Source organism: Trachurus japonicus, chromosome 8 (assembly GCF_045865225.1).
Source record: "Trachurus japonicus isolate A0001 chromosome 8, Traja_1.0".
NCBI classification, from domain to species: domain Eukaryota; kingdom Metazoa; phylum Chordata; class Actinopteri; order Carangiformes; family Carangidae; genus Trachurus; species Trachurus japonicus.
In genome coordinates this window covers 8601929-8612804 of record NC_140914.1, presented here as the reverse complement: position 1 = coordinate 8612804, position 10876 = coordinate 8601929, and the positions used below count along the sequence as shown (strand labels likewise).

General features: G+C 39.7%; 2 protein-coding genes across 3 annotated transcripts; one reads left to right on the top strand and one right to left on the bottom strand.

The window, feature by feature from the left end:
* Positions 1-1100: 1100 nt before the first annotated feature.
* LOC146982571 (transmembrane protein 265-like) lies at positions 1101-3280 on the bottom strand. Its single transcript, XM_085783608.1, has 2 exons — positions 3076-3280; positions 1101-1260 (listed from the first exon to the last, which is right to left on the bottom strand). Exons 1-2 carry the CDS (start codon positions 3259-3261, stop codon positions 1108-1110), a joined length of 339 nt encoding a protein of 112 aa, XP_085639734.1. The 5' UTR covers positions 3262-3280; the 3' UTR covers positions 1101-1107.
* Positions 3281-5789: 2509 nt separating this feature from the next.
* rusf1 (RUS family member 1) lies at positions 5790-10787 on the top strand. 2 transcript variants are annotated; one of them, XM_085783606.1, is made up of 14 exons: positions 5790-6568; positions 6658-6735; positions 7350-7464; positions 7554-7599; positions 7690-7722; positions 7814-7919; positions 8715-8816; positions 9182-9252; positions 9467-9651; positions 9781-9838; positions 10096-10160; positions 10251-10373; positions 10470-10535; positions 10648-10787. In XM_085783606.1, exons 1-14 carry the CDS (start codon positions 6416-6418, stop codon positions 10731-10733), a joined length of 1287 nt encoding a protein of 428 aa, XP_085639732.1. In that variant the 5' UTR covers positions 5790-6415; the 3' UTR covers positions 10734-10787. The 2 variants fall into 2 exon arrangements, with proteins under 2 accessions (XP_085639732.1, XP_085639731.1); XM_085783605.1 differs by having other exon boundaries at positions 6275-6568; positions 10251-10379.
* The last annotated feature ends 89 nt before the right edge of the window (positions 10788-10876 follow it).

The following is a 10876-nucleotide window of genomic DNA, read 5'->3' as shown; positions in this document are numbered from 1 at the left end:
TGTAACGTGGAAACAACGCAGCACTCCAGAGACCGTCGACGACGTGTCTGTTCGTTACCTGTGTGGGTCTCTCTCTGGATTATTTTGTGGTGTTTTATATTCGTAAACATCTTGATAAACTGACTTTTTTTTTTTTTTTTTCTGGTTTGTTTGCCAAATTTTTAATGAGGTTGCCTTAACTGTCAGATTTTTTTAAACAGATGTTTTGTAGGCAGCGTATTTGTATCTGTCCCCCACTCCCCTTTTTTTTTTTATTACATTTTTTTGTCGTCAAGATGTTCCCAACAATGCAAAAAGCACAAACGTTTTTCTCTGTCATTTTATTACAAAGTCTTTTTATGTTACACGTTTGTATAAAAGTACAACACATTGATACATTTGACATGAATAAAGTTAATATGGTAACAATGCAATAATGGATAAGAGAGTGATGACACAACAATGATGAAGCACTGCCGTTAACGTTTTCCAGTACAGACCCAATCCTGCTGCGTTTATACATTCACAGATTGATTGACTAATTTATTAAGTGTTTGTCGTATCTGTAAGTACATATATAATACAAGATGAGTATGTTAAATATAGTATCGCTTTTTATGGTGCAAAAAAACATTAAGGATTGGGTCGTTACTGGGAAATGACCAGTCTGATCTTTAATGTATGATGTAAATGTGTCATGTAGTGTGAAGTCTCAGACTTATTATAATAACTATAATAATAATAACAATAATAGGCAATGCTGGATTTTCTATGGTCACTTAGTTTTGCATTTGTTCATATGTTCATATATTGTTAAATAAATATTACAGCGTATAAGAAAATATGTAAAAGTTTGAAGCTTTTTAATACTCTGCAGTCTGCATGATTCTTTTGTGTAAAAAAAAAAAAAAAAAGTTAATGCTGAAGAGGAAGTAGAAAAGTGTAAACTGAGATGGCGGCGCAGGAAAGCACTGTTTCTGAGTAACCAGCACTTTGTTCATATCTTCACGGGCTGTTTGTCGTGGAGAAACAGCTTCTTTGTGTCGTCCGCCATCGTTATCTCCGTATAAACATCCAAACGATGAGAGATGAGCCATTCTGTTCAATTAAAAAAAGAGTCCAAGTCCATCAGTCCTTCAGAGTGGCGAGATACGAGAACAGCGCCATCAGAACGGGGATTGAAGCCAGGATGCAAATCCACGCCACAAAGGAGATGATGCTGAATTTTCTCGCCTGCCGTGAAAACACAATCGCTGATTTTGGGTCTTTTGCCGTCTCCGCCTGTTGAAGTGAAGCATCATGGGTTAGAAAAAGAGGAAACAAGAAGAACTAATGCGACTGATAAAGAGAAATAATCCAGTTTGAAAATACTGATAAGTGCAGAATGACCATGAAGCCTCGACTAATTTTGAATCATATCAATGTTATAGGTTTTTTTTTCTTTCTTTAAATGTTCTTTTTATCAGGAGAAACATACCAAATCCTTTCAGCACAATTACACAAAAAAAAAACATGTGGCACAGACACCACTTGCACAATTTCACCAAAATATAATCTCCCATCTATTGTTCTTCTTTTTAATTTAGAATGTGTAAAATAAGAACCAGGGGATGTCTCGCTTCCTCATTTTAGATCTACTCAGCAATTTTTCAGTCATCCCAATAGTTAATAGGATAGTTCAACATTTTGGCAAATTGGCCCATTGCCATAATCCCTATAGTCATAGCAGTAGGTTCATTACCTTTAATTGTCGGTGCAAGCTATTTTTAAAATGGCGGAGCAGAGCCGCGAGCTGCTCAGAGCTACGCTACGGAGGCTAATGGGATTTCTTGGTTTCCCTCATCAAACTCATCAAATACACAATCTAACAACTCCAAAACGCTCTGGTGGACAAGTTGTGACCTGCACATTCACCACACTATGAGATAATAACAGAACGTTACCAGACAGAGTTGTTTTAGAGGGAAATTCATGCAAAACCGCTGATGCGCGTTCTCGTCAGGGGCAGTTTTTTGGAAAGCAGTCTCTGCATTTACCTGGAAAACAACTCAGTCTTGTAACGTTCCGTTATTTGCCAAAATGTTGAACTATCCCTTTAACAGTCTGGTACTGCAGCTCTCCATTTTGACCACCATCGTTCATTAATGAACAGTTCCTTGCCAGTCTTCCAGTGTTTGTGCATTGGGTTTTACATGTATGTTTTTCATACGGTAATTTTTCACCATTTCTTATGTTGCAGCTTTATGTCAAAATCTTTTCTTCTTTTTTTAAAAGAAGATTTTAACATAAAGCTGCAACATAAGAAATTGAAGTGAACGATTCTAGAAATAACTAGAATTTATTTTTAGAGGTCAAAGAGTTGCTCCCCAGGGTGACATAGTAACATGTAGGCTGTGGCTTTGCTGTGTGTCTATAATGTCATCATCATAATGAAGAAATTAAAAAACATTGCCAGAGTCAGTTAGGCTTGTTTTTCATTAGTAAACATGAATTTATTTAGTACTGAACCATGTTGTGAGGCAGCTGCTTTGAAATATTCTTAAAGCAGAAGTAAGTGGTCCGGTCGTTTTCGCTAATGCTGCGTTCCAGGCAGGCTTTTGAAATCGTAAATTACAGCTTCAAGTCACAACTTACGACTTTGTAGCGTTTCAGGCAACCCACTCGTGTTTTTCCGACCTGTTTTACCGGTGAAAGTCACTATAACGGCCACTCGTACCTTCCGACCGGTGAACTCGTACCAGATCGACCTGGTACGACTTCACGGTCGGAAAAATACGAGTTTCCTTGAACGCACCATAACAGTCCTCGTCCCTACGTCGCCACATTCACGGCGTCCCTTGGCTGCACACACAGCCCTGCATGCCGTTCTCTCTCCTCATTGGATAAAAACTGTAGGATACGATAAATGTTTTCTCTTCGGCTCAGAGCAGAGCAGAGTGACTGACAGACCCGTGTTTCGGTCCAAACACTCTATAGAAGTGATTGCTGTCGGAAGATATAACTATTTAAGACTTATATTAACACAAATATATCACTTACTTCTGCTTTAAACAAACCAAACAAACACAGCACTATAGTTCTTCAAAGTTAAATTACCTTGACAGAGTATGTGAGGGCCTTGATCCCGATGCAGGAGAGCCCACAGATGATGCTCCATGTGGCCAGACACCTGTGGTACCTGACTTTGGAGCTGCTGTCGTCGGCGTCGCCCGATCCTGGGACAGTAGCCAATGGGATCGCTTCCTCCACCGGTACAGCTGTGTGAGGGGGTGCAGCAGACATACCTGCAAAACATCAACAGGCACAGCCACATTATATAAGAGGTGTTTTCATTATCTAAAAGTCTCCTTTAATGCACAAAAGCAAACAATAGTTTCAGGATTTGTTTGCAGTCGCCTTTTATCTTTGTTCACACTTGATAATATTGTTTGTTTTTCACGACCAGTTCACTTCTAAGGAACTGGTTTCACTTCAGATGTCAAACCATTACCTGTTTAATGTTGGTTTAAAGACACTTAAAAGTTAATTTCAGATTCATTATTAGAATTAAAGGACACACACAAGTGACCACACAGTTCACTGAGGGTTGTATTTGATCCATTGTGTTGCTATTTATGGTCGTGACTCTATTACAATACTGACGTCACCTCCTCCACCCAAAACGTCACAGTGACAGAGTTTCTCCCTCCTTTATTACGTAAACGTGAATCTTGCTACTGTGTGACGCTGCCTGGGGGTTTAGAAAACACACCTGGATCAGCTCAAGAATAACTCAGGTTGTCAAACTCAGGTTCAAACATGAATTTCATCAATTTGTTTTGCTGTTGCTTTGATTTTGTTACACAAAGGAACAGAAACAGAAAAGAAACAGAAAAAGAAACAGAACCATGAAAGACCAGTTCGCAAATTGGTGTTTGTTTAGTCTGGGTTGAACATGTTTGATCTATTTTTTTTTTAATCCACAGCCCCATGCAAGAATGTGAAACACTCATCTAAACATGCACGTCCTTTAACACACAACCAGACAACCAGACTCTGTCTTCCTCAGAAAGTAGACTGTGTGTAACTTTGGGGTATTTCCATTTAGTTAACACAGAAAGTACCCATCAAAGAGTTCCCTGAAGAATCCTGAAATACTTGTAGGATCACAGGTTCAGACAACAACGTCATGCTCGACTGGCGAGACGTCATGGAAAGGCGAAAGCACAAAATGTGATTTATCTAATCAGGGATTCAATCAAAGCAACGCGGCCGACAACGTGAGCTCTCTACCATGTGAACAGGACCGACTGAGTAACACTGGCACTGAGGAAGAGAGAAAGAGAACTGGCAAATTGAGAAAGTTTCCTTTCTTTAAATAGACACAACTGAAGTGAGATTAAAGGAAACAACAAGGAAATAACACAACACGACTTCACAAAAGAACCAATTAAACATAAAGATTTAAAATATAAACAAACCTGATCAGATTGTGAAAGCTGTTTTGTTTAAATCCGCTCCTCTTCAGTGATAAAAGATAAAGTCTCAATGAAAAAAAAGCCAAAGCAGGTGTGTTGTTGGCTTCTTAACACTGCTCCATGTCAAAGCGACACCTGTCACAGTGAAGATTTCTCCTTTAAGTAGGTTAAAAAGAAATAGAAAAAAACTCAACAACACAAAGTCCGCTCAGTGACAGCAGCCGCCCTGTAGTCGCCCTGTCGCCGTGAAACCCCGGTGTCTTCTGAGCTGTTGAGTGACAGGATCCTCAGAGTCGTGACTAAAACTGTGAAACTTCCACGCCCATTTTATTGTACACACACTCTCTCTCTACTCTCTGTGTTTCACCCTCCCACACATTCAACCTCCCAACACTGGTCCAAAACCTTTGTTCACCCACTTCATATCAGGTCTCATTTTGTTTCTTTGCTCTCATGAGTTTGCAGCTTTGACTTCCTCCTCTCTCTTTCTTTATCTTTCTCTTCTTGTGAGTCTGTGTGAAAAAGAGTGTGTTTCTTTTCCCACAACACATTCCTCAAGAGCAGGGAGAGGTGTGTCAGCACTTGTCCTTTTCGCCTTAGGGTGAAACAGCCACAGATTCCTGTTGTAGCTGAATTATTATTAATCCTTGTGGAAGTATCAGGCCAGAGTTCATTGTCAACAGCTAAACAATCTCTGCACCGGATGGTAGATGGTGTGTGTGTGTTTTTTTTTGTGTGTGTGTGTTTTCTTTTCTTCCGGTCTTGATTCTGTTACCCAGAGATAAGAGGTGCAGCAGCGTTGACTGCTCAGTAACTCATCTACACCTGACTGCATTTTTCAGTGCTGACGACACCCATGGTGGGATTGTCCCAGTCCTGGTGAGTAAGAGCGTCTTATCCAATCCCATGGCTGACTGAGGGCGGCCTGTGTGTAATCCTTCTAGGGGCATTCCTCTGTTTATTTTATTTTTATTGCGACATGACATCAGAGAGAAAATTCCCTTAGGGACAATAGACTTTTGTAACTGTAGGTACATGTACTGTTACTGTAAGTGTTTGGTAATGATCATTTTTGTTGATAAAAAAAGATGTTTCCCAAAAGTTATGACTAATCCAAATACTGTTTTATATTGCCTTGTGTTTTAATATATTTCTTTATTACTTATAAAGAAGTTTCTATTGAAAGGTGTGGCACTACAGTAATAAACTTGACTTTACAGGAATTCATGGTCCACATAGGTTGAATCCTAACGACCTCATTGGTTCATTGACCTTTTCCCACAATGAAGCTGACAGTTTTGGTTTTGAGAGAAATGCTTTTACAACTAGGATGTGAAACTGGGTCCAGACGTTCATGGTGCCCAGAGGATTCACTGTAATGGCCCAAAATATCATGTAGCCCCACCCACACTTTTGGTTTATAAACACAAACCTGGAAAATGAATGACATCATCATCTTTATAGTCAACTGTTAACATGCTAGTAAACAATACACTACAATTTAGTACCTTTATTTTAATGTTTTATAGATAGTTTCATTCATGTTTTTTCCCCTCCGTGTGTCTGTGTTGTAGTAACTGTTGATACAAACAGTAATAAAGTTGTAAATTCAAAATGACTGGTAACGATCATAGACTGTAAAAAGAGGTAACGATACTTGTTTTTATGGCACATGAAATCATTAGCCTACTACACATTACTATACAAGGTAACACCTATTGTAACAATAAACTTTATTGGTATCAGGGTGCGTCTCTCTTTATCGTAGCCCCGCCCCTAAATCCCAACCCACCAATCAGGAACCGCCAAACCGTGACGACAGAGAATAACACGGAAGTACCAACAAAGGCAAACACGACACGTCGCCTGAGAGCAGAAACACGTCTCTGCAGCCAAAAATGGACCCATAATGTATATATTTTGATAGATTTCCGTGCACATTGTTGTTCTGTTTGTTAGTTTAGCCTCTGTTCGCCTGAATGGAGCAGGACAGCGGCGAGGTGGTGTTGGCCACGGAGAGATACGGCAGTACGGAGGCCTGGAAGTATTTAGCGAAGGACGGAGCTGTGCAGAGGAGGAGAGACGGCGGCGAGGGGGGGACAAGAGGAAACTCCATAATCGGGGTTTTCAAAGTAAGAAGTCACTCACTACATCTCTATCTATGCAGCAGCCTTTTGTTTACACAAGCCTGACATTTAAATTAAATAACTTTACGTTTCAGAGCGTGTTCCTGCCTCAGGGTTATCCAGACAGCGTCAGCGATGACTACCTGCAGTACCAGTTCTGGGACACGGTGCAGGTACAGGAGAGGAAAACACACAACCGGTGCAGTTAAATCATCATCATTATCATCATATTCACCATCAGACTGAAACCTAGTGTTGTGGTCAAGACCAAGACTCTGAGGAGGTCAACACCAAACCAATACAAGACCATTTTCAAGACCATTACTGTATTCAATGCCAATACTCATGATAATAATCATGTGTTTTGATATTTACATTATTCGCCAGCTAAAAAGAAACAATAACTTTATATAAAATCTATATCATATCTATGTGAAACAAAGTTTGGATTGAACGTAATACAGCACAGAACCTGCTGAAGTCTCCTCCCACTGTTGTTGACACTGGTGCAACCAAGTTTTTCAGATGGTTACACAAGCAGATAACTTTTGTAGAACCATTTTAATTATGTTAAAGTTATTGAATTACATCACATAAACCAAAGTGAGTGACAGACAGAGAGATATTTTGTGGTTAAAAGAAAAGATGTCACTGCAGCTGTGGTCTTGACTGGTCTTTAGAAAAAATCCAGAGTCCAGACCGAGACAAGACCAAGACCTTGGAAATGTGTCTCAAGACTTGAGTACCACAACACTACTGACACCCTCCACCTCTCTCTTCCTCTCAGGCCTTCTCCAGCTCTCTGTCAGGGACTCTGGCCACTCAGGCGTCTCTCAGAGGAGTCGGTGTTGGGAACCAAGCGGCCACAGTTGCTGCAGCCACAGTCACCTGGTTGTTAAGAGGTGATGATCCTCAGAGAGAAATACAATACAATGACATCACTCTTGTAGTGTCAGTGCAACTTGTAAAATAATGATGTTTTCCCCTGCAGATGGGACTGGCATGTTGGGAAGGATCCTCTTCGCCTGGCAGAAAGGGTGGGTTCATATCTAACATTATTAAGTCAAATAAAAGCAATTTCTGATGGATGTTCATCTATATGATCAATCTCTGTGTCTGTGTCGCAGGAGTAAACTGGACTCTGAGGCCAAAAAATGGAGGTATGGTCTACGTACTGACACTAAATTCAAAATATTACCTTTAGATTATTTGATTTCACACGTTCCTTTTTTCCCCCATATTTCTCAACAGGCTCTTTGCAGATGTTCTCAACGACATTGCCATGTTCATGGAGATATTGGCTCCGTACTTTCCTGCCTGCTTCACCATGATCGTGTGTACAGCAGGGTTATTCAAGGTAAAGAAAAAACAAATCTGTATATCTAACTCAAGTCAGCTGCGATAGAAATTGTAAACATCTGTGTCAAAAATAAATAGTTCATAATTTAGTATATACCCTCCATGCAGAATTTGGATCATTTTTGCCTGTGAGAATTTTACACAATTCTGATAAAACAATCTGAGAGAGCAAAACCAGTCAGTGACATTAGCTAATCTGAGGCCTGAAAACTAGACTTAATTACAATTTCATGTCTATTCCCTCTATTATTATTATAAATATTATTATTATTACCATCCCAATCTGAGACAAAGGAGATGTGGGTGGTGATTTGGTCACATGTTTTAGGACAGAATATGAATTTAGGGAAGCCCTAAATGGTCATACATACATCTTTCTTCCTCAGTTTTCTCGTGATAACAAGATATTTTTCCTCTGTTTACCCGAGATAACAAGATAATTAATTTGAGAGATAATAAATGAAGCCTAGTTCTCTTACTAGCGAGCCATCAAGTGATCTGACAAACAGCTGTTGTAACATTAATTGATTCCTTGCACAAAACACAAAACAAAACACAAACAGAGAACTAGACTTAACGTTACCTACATTGGTGTTCAAGGAGACGTCAGTCAGCACGACATAATGTCTCATTTGATGGAAATCTCAGGCCTATCACGTTTCATTCATTATCTCTCAAATTAAGTATCTCGGGAAAACGAAGGAAATAAAAACTATGTACAGTATGTATGACCCATTAGGGCTTCCGTACCTGAACTGAACCTGACCATTATTTTATGTGTTTGTCTCTTCAGTCGATTGTCGGGGTGGCGGGTGGAGCGACCAGAGCTGCTCTGACTGTTCATCAGGCCCGAAGAGACAACATGGCCGACATCTCTGCCAAAGACGGGAGTCAGGTACTCTGTTAGATTTATTTTGGTTTTTAGGTAAGACTTTTTATTTTGGTCTGTCTCTGTGTCTCATGGAGTCGTGCACAGGAAACGGTGATACGTATCTACACTGTAAACAGTTGTGGTACAAAGGTCCAAACCCTCAGTGTCCATTCATGTTGAGCAGAGGAAGGAAACAACAGCATGGAAGGAAAAAGCAATTTATCACCCTTTTATCACCCCATTTATCAATGCAGACACCTCAAATACAACAAGTAGCTGTGTCATCATCCATTCTACATACAAACAGATACAACAGGAGTTTTTCACAGCAGAACGTGTGTGTGTGTGTGTGTGTGTGTGTGTGTGTGTGTGTGTGTTATTTTCCACAGGAGACTTTGGTGAACTTGGCCGGGCTGCTGATTAGTTTGATCATTATCCCTCTCGTTACTGATAATCCAGGGTAAGTGTCATATCTCACACATTCAGACTAAACTGTGTTAAACATTAACAGTCATCACCTCACACACACTCACTTACACACACACACACACACATACACGTGCAATATAAACTCATGTAACTCCGACAATCTGTAGTTCTCAGACTATAAACAGTTTTTTTTAACATTGCTTATTGATGTATTTATGTTTTCATTCTCTTTCTTTCCTCCTCAGTCTGACTCTCTGCCTCTTCTTCCTCTTCACCATCCTCCACCTCTTCGCCAATTACAAGGCCGTGCGTTCGGTTGTCATGGAAACCTTCAACGAGGCGCGGCTTTCCATCGTGTTACAGCAGTACCTCAGCGATAAACGGATCCTGAGTCCGCCAGAGGCCAATCATAGAGAGCCGGTTTTCTTAGGTGAAAAAAAAAAAGAAAGAAGAAAAGAAGAATCTACATTTAATGAGTTTCTTCAGCTGTTCTATGTTTTATGTTGTAATATGTTGATTCTGTGCATTAAAAATGATTAAATCTTCTGTTTTTGTCCAGGGTTTAGCAAAACGGTGCCAATAAAACTCGGAGTGAGGCTACAAGAGATTGTACAACGGTAATTTAATTTAATTTAATTAGATAGATTGATAGATTCAATTTTTAATCGTCATTCACACCATGAAACATGAGGTACAAGATGGAGTTCTCAGGTCTCATTACTATAGTAATAAAATAGATAATAACTAACATAGTAAAATACTATGTAAAGTAAAAGTGAATAAAAAATATATAAGATTCATCAGCAATTTTTATTTGTATATTGAAAAATTACCATCTCTGTCAAAGATTAACTCTGAAATGTTTGTTTTGTAGCCCAGAGGAACTTCAGCTGGCCTTGAAGAACAACAACATGCCTTACCTGTTAGGAGTGAGAAACGGTGCGCCAGCCTGATGACCTGACTTCGTCCACAGAACAACTGTGTCCAGGAGCCGTGTTAAACATTAAGCATGTTTTTACTTCCTCCCAGGGAGCGTGTGTGTTTGTTTGGGACCAAAAGCGTCAGCACATGAAGAAATCAGAGCGATGTGCCAGGCTGTTTGGATCAGCAGCACGATGAACCGTCCAGACGCCACAGAGCCTCGGCAGCAAGGTGAGCGTTCACCTGCACTCGTTTACATTTAATAGAAGAAATGATTCAAGGTTTCTCTCTTTTAAACTCTGTGTGCTTGTCTTCTTTTATCAAAAGGTCACTGGGAAATGGTGCATGAGAGTCACAAGCTGATGGACACAATCTTCAGTCCATTTCTCAAAGGTGGGCTCACATAAATCTGTTTTAACACACAAATAATATAATAATATATATATATATTTTGTCTCATGGTGATTATTTTTCATCATTTCTTCTTTGCCGTTATCATTTGCAGGTGTCGAAGCTGCAGGTTGGGACACAAAACGAACTCTGCTGGACTGGGATGAGTGGAGGGTCGAGTGGAAATCAAAAAGCAACTGACCAAATTCTCATTGTCTATATCACACTGTTTGTTTATTAAACAATGGTATTTTTTAAGAACCCCTTGTTTTTCATTCATTCTGGATTTAAATATCCATGTGGAGGATGGATTATTTACAGGATTACTTTACTTTCTTTTTGTT

Coding starts and splice junctions, on each gene's coding strand:
- LOC146982571 (XM_085783608.1), bottom strand. CDS start 3,261: ATGTCTGCTGCACCCCCTCACACAGCTGTACCGGTGGAGGAAGCGATC. Junction 1,261..3,075: donor CCCTCACATACTCTGTCAAG/GTAATTTAACTT, acceptor TCACTTCAACAG/GCGGAGACGGCAAAAGACCC.
- rusf1 (XM_085783605.1), top strand. CDS start 6,416: ATGGAGCAGGACAGCGGCGAGGTGGTGTTGGCCACGGAGAGATACGGC. Junction 9,253..9,466: donor CTCGTTACTGATAATCCAGG/GTAAGTGTCATA, acceptor TTTCCTCCTCAG/TCTGACTCTCTGCCTCTTCT. Junction 9,652..9,780: donor TAGAGAGCCGGTTTTCTTAG/GTGAAAAAAAAA, acceptor GTTTTTGTCCAG/GGTTTAGCAAAACGGTGCCA.